At 39.2% G+C, this 4823-nt stretch overlaps 1 protein-coding gene across 1 annotated transcript; it reads right to left on the reverse strand.

Moving 5' to 3' along the window:
• Positions 1–2676: 2676 nt before the first annotated feature.
• Positions 2677–4449, reverse strand: LOC141427666 (uncharacterized). The gene is made up of 3 exons (XM_074087265.1): positions 4248–4449; positions 4008–4127; positions 2677–3926 (listed from the first exon to the last, which is right to left on the reverse strand). Exons 1-3 carry the CDS (start codon positions 4381–4383, stop codon positions 2677–2679), a joined length of 1506 nt encoding a protein of 501 aa, XP_073943366.1. The 5' UTR covers positions 4384–4449.
• Positions 4450–4823: the final 374 nt, after the last annotated feature.

Here is a 4823-nt window from a genome sequence, read left to right on the forward strand (position 1 = left end):
AGGTGGAGAGAGCGGGATGACCTGAACGCTTTTTCCAGCGATTGGCTAGACATAATTGCGCACATTACCACAGGCTTGTAAAAAAAAAGTTATAATAATGGCTGCATTCATTATTTTGGCGTTGATTAGATACCTCAAATCTACTAAATTCGGCGCGTAGAACAAGACTGAAAACCCGGTCCAGACGGAGCGTTTTGCGCGCGAGGGTACTCGCGCGTAGATACTTGCGCATTGCTGAGGTACTAGAATACACCCCTCGTCCAGATGCTCGCGCTAATGAAGCGCGTGAGAGCATCTGGACGGGGTGTATGTAGCTCTAGTACCTCCGCAACTTGACTGGGCGGGATGTATTCTAGTACCGCGGCAACGCGCGAGTGCCCTCCGTCCGGACTCTTCGTTTGGACTGGTCTTGGACAGACTGGGACCTGCCAATTTGCCCCTCACTGCGTTGTGCCCCTGCCCTTGGCAAGTTATGAGAAATCAGTAGTTTTTATTGTTACGCGCTGCTATAACTAAATCTTTACTGTCTGTCTGCTCGTTTGCCCGGTTGACACAGCTGCAGTTTTTGAACTATTGTCGTCTTTGTTATTTGGTAGATAATATTTTTACTCTTATTTAAGTAGTCATCTGAGCATTCTTTATATATTATATAATTATTATTATTTAGAAGCCTGTAGAGGTGTCCCACTGCTGGGCAAAGGCCTCCCCCCATGTCCTCCATTCTACCCTTTCTTGGGCGATCTCTGGCCAGCTGCGAAGAAAGGCGTCCAGATCGTCCCGCCATCGACGCCTGGGTCTACCACGCCGCCGAAGTCCATTTTGTGGTATCCAGTCTGTGGCTATTTTAGCCCACCTATTGGGTTCCATACGGCTGACGTGGCCTGCCCAGTCCCATTTCAGCCTGGCAGTCTTGACACCCACATCAGCAATGCGTGTTTTGGAGCGCAATATAGTGTTCCGGATCCGGTCAATCCGTTTCACTCCCAACATACTGCGCTCCATTGCTCTCTGGCAAACCTTCAATTTGGTCTTCTGTAACTCAGTAAGTGACCATGTTTGAGCACCGTAAGTTAGGACAGGCAGTATACACATGTCGACGAGCCTCCGCTTTAAGGCTAGCGGAAGATCACCCTTCATGTGTTCTTTCATGGACCAATAGCTCTTCCAGGCGTTTTGGATCCGTCTTTCGACTTCCTTATCTTGTCTGTGGCTGAAAGAGACTAATTGGCCCAAATAGGGATACTCGTCGACATATTGTAACAACTGCCCGTCTACCTCTACCTTACGTTTCGTGCTGTTGGTCATTACCTGAGTTTTTGACCGGTTCATTTTCAGACCAACTCGAAGGCTTGCAGAGGTCTTGAAGCATTGTTTGTAATTCCGATGCGGATGAGGAGAACAGAACAATGTCGTCGGCGAATCTAAGATTGGTTAATCTTTTGTCGCCGATAACAATGATGCCCTTCGTCTCCCACAGGGCCGCCAGGTTGCGGAAAACTTGCTCTAGGGTACTTGTAAAGAGTTTTGGAGATAATGGGTCGCCCTGTTTGACACCTTTTTCAATTTTAAATGACGGTCCGGTCGATTGCAGTTTTATGTCTGCTGTGCTGTTATCGTATATGAAGTTGATAAGGTTAATGTAGGTGGGTTCAATTCCTTGTAGGTGGAGTGCTTCAATTATTGATTGATGGGTGATAGAGTCAACCTACAATAACTCTGCAATGAAGTGACAACAGTAGAAATCTAAAGTTTGTTTGTGGCAATACTGATTTATAGTCAAACAACAAGTTTTGAACTTCTGATTAGATTTTAAACAGGTCATCGTTCATCCGCCAATACTATTACTTCTTATATTTCGTTTTCTATTTTTTTTACCGTTCACGGCAAAACTTACTAAAACTTACTGGACACTGGATATTTAAAAAAAAACAACGACACCAACTTTTAATTATTATTATTATTTATAGTTAGGCGTAATAGCATGGGGTCATACATTACTCGTCCCGTCCTAACTAATTCCACCAATCGTCGGTGATAGTTCGATACCGAGCCCACGTACATACCAAATCAAATAATATTTGTCATCAAATAAATAGTAATTGTTAGTTACGCTGTATTGAAATATCAATCACGCTATGGAAGTATGCATTGCATATTAGATTTCGCATAAGTATGATTTATTATACCTACTTACTTATCAGTTCTGTTCCTGAAAGAGTTGCTGCTTGTACTTAAAAGGGCACATTGACGGCCAACTTAATATTAAATTCGTCAATATATAGATGTGATCTAGTAATTAAAACTATTTTTATTTAACGCTTTTCCAGGCATAGTGCATATAGCGACAGCGACCATATAAATTTACACAAATATTCGACCTTGCTACATTTACAATATGGTACAAAATCAATTGAAGTTGTTAAAAGTACCTACTATTCGTCTTAAAATTAATCCCCCATAGGTAAACAATATAAAACTATGATTCGTTTTGCAATAGCGCATCTAAATTAGCGGGACCTGGAAAAGGGTTAAATCAACGAAATTGTATCAAATTACAGGTGCTCAATACTTTTGGTCAAGGCTGTGTTATATAAATTCAGGTAAATACAAAACAAAGCAATAAAACGTTAAATAGTTTCTGACATATTTATTATTCACTAAATGACACATCAGAGTCTAAAATTCCACTCCCTCATACACTTCTTCCTGTACCTGAATTCCTTCGGACTCTTCTTCTCTTTCAACCTCTGCTTCCCTACTCTCCCCACTGTCAGTGTCATCATCACTTTGCACATTTATAACAAATGGTATCAGATCATCCAATAACCCATCTTGTTGCCTGTGTTCAGATTCTAATTTTTTTACATGTTCGGCACACTTATGCCAGTCATCCGGACTAACAGATGCAAATGCTTGCTCTACTTTTGCCTCCATATCTCGAGCTGAACCTTTTACATTTACGCTGCCTACTTTTCGCTTTGCCATACTCCATATTAGTTCAATAGTATTCAAGTGGCAATGGTATGGGGGTAACCGCAATACTTCATGCCCATTTGCTTTTAACAGCTCATCAATATAATATATTGGGTCGGGTTTGTTGCGTTTTACCAAAGTTAAAAGTTCAGCCCTGGTGAATGTTTCTTCCCAAGGAAAGTTATTTGAGGTAAGCCAATCACGGATTGCTTGTTTCCTTGAACTGGTATTCGGTGCCTTATTAATCTGAATTGTGTGGTAACTTGCGTTGTCCATAACTATAATGCTTGGTGTATCCAAATTAGGCAGCAGCTTATCTTGAACCCACTTTGAGAAATTGGCAGCATTCATGTCATCATGATAATCGGCTGACTTTGATTTGCTGCTAAATATTAAAAGGGCATTATTTACAAATCCTGATTCAGTGCCTGCATGTACAATTATGAACCGTTTGCCTTTTGATATATTAGTGACCATTTTAGAAGTTGACGGACCCTGCCAACTTTTTTTTGGTTTGTAGTTAACATGAATATAGGTCTCATCTAAATATACAATCGGTTTTCTTTCCTCTGAAGGCATATTTCTATATTCTGTAATTTTTCTAATGTATTTGTGTCTTGCTGCAGCAATATCATTTTTTTCCATTAATATGGTTCTCTCTTCAACATTTTTCTTGAAACAAAATCCCATGTCATGTAGAATTTTGCGTAGTGTTTCATGACCACCATCAAACTGAATAGATTGTCGCAACTCACTAAGCAGTTTTGCGATTGTGGGGACCTCATTTCTTACTAAGTAAAATTCATTTATCAGGTTACGTATGGCAACCTTATCGAAGTCATCAATATTTCTTTTCGTGGCACGGCACTTGCGTTTCTTGCCAGGAGTTACCCATATGCCTGAATTTGTATTACCTTCGTGCTTGATTTGGCGAATTGTTCTTAAGCTAATACCTACAAATAATAAGTTAATATGTTAAGTCTAGAAAATATTACTAATTTAGACCTTTAAAACAAGTTCAAACAACATCTTACCAGTCATTGAACTAATTTTTTGAATATATGTCGCCTCTGCGCTGACGTCCAATTTGTCCATTTGTTTGAGTTTGTCAACAGAATTTTTTATTGTTGTCTGAACAGCTTCAGATAATTCCCCTTGAAAAAACGAATATACAAGTTAAATATATATCTTTACTTTATCATATTATTTCATGAAAATAATATAAAAAAAGCAGAAAATAGCTTTAAAATATCAAGAATTTATTAGGGACTTACTCGTAGAGGTTAGAATTTTATGTAAGCATTGCTCTTTTTGCTCACGGACGGACTCCATTTCTTCTTTTACATTTTGGAAATGAGTAATCATCTTGAATATAAGTTCTCGAACTCCACTTTTAATTGTTTTAACCATTTCGAAAGAAGGATTCGCAAAAACCTCGAAAAAAATACTCACGATCAATTAAAGAAATGTCTGAGTGACAACATGAAAAAACTATTACCACAGCGTGATTTTTCTGGGTTGCCAATTAATATCTTATGCAGAGTTATCGTGGGACGATTCTACTGTCGAATGCTTTCGAATAGTCAACGAAAGCGAGGTATAAAGGCTGGTTATATTCGTGGCACTTTTCAATGATTTGATTCAGTGTGTGGAGATGGTCAGTTGTGGAAAAGCTAGAGCGAAAACCAGCTTGTTCCGGGGGCTGGTGTTTTTCTAATTGGTCTGCAATGCGAAATTCTATTATTTTTAAAAACGTTTTGTATAGATGAGAGACAAGGCTTATTGGGCGATATTTGTCGATGTCACTTTTATCCCCTTTTTTGTGAAGTAATATGATGTTTGAATGGAGC

This window comes from Choristoneura fumiferana, chromosome 5 (assembly GCF_025370935.1).
Source record: "Choristoneura fumiferana chromosome 5, NRCan_CFum_1, whole genome shotgun sequence".
NCBI lineage: Eukaryota > Metazoa > Arthropoda > Insecta > Lepidoptera > Tortricidae > Choristoneura > Choristoneura fumiferana.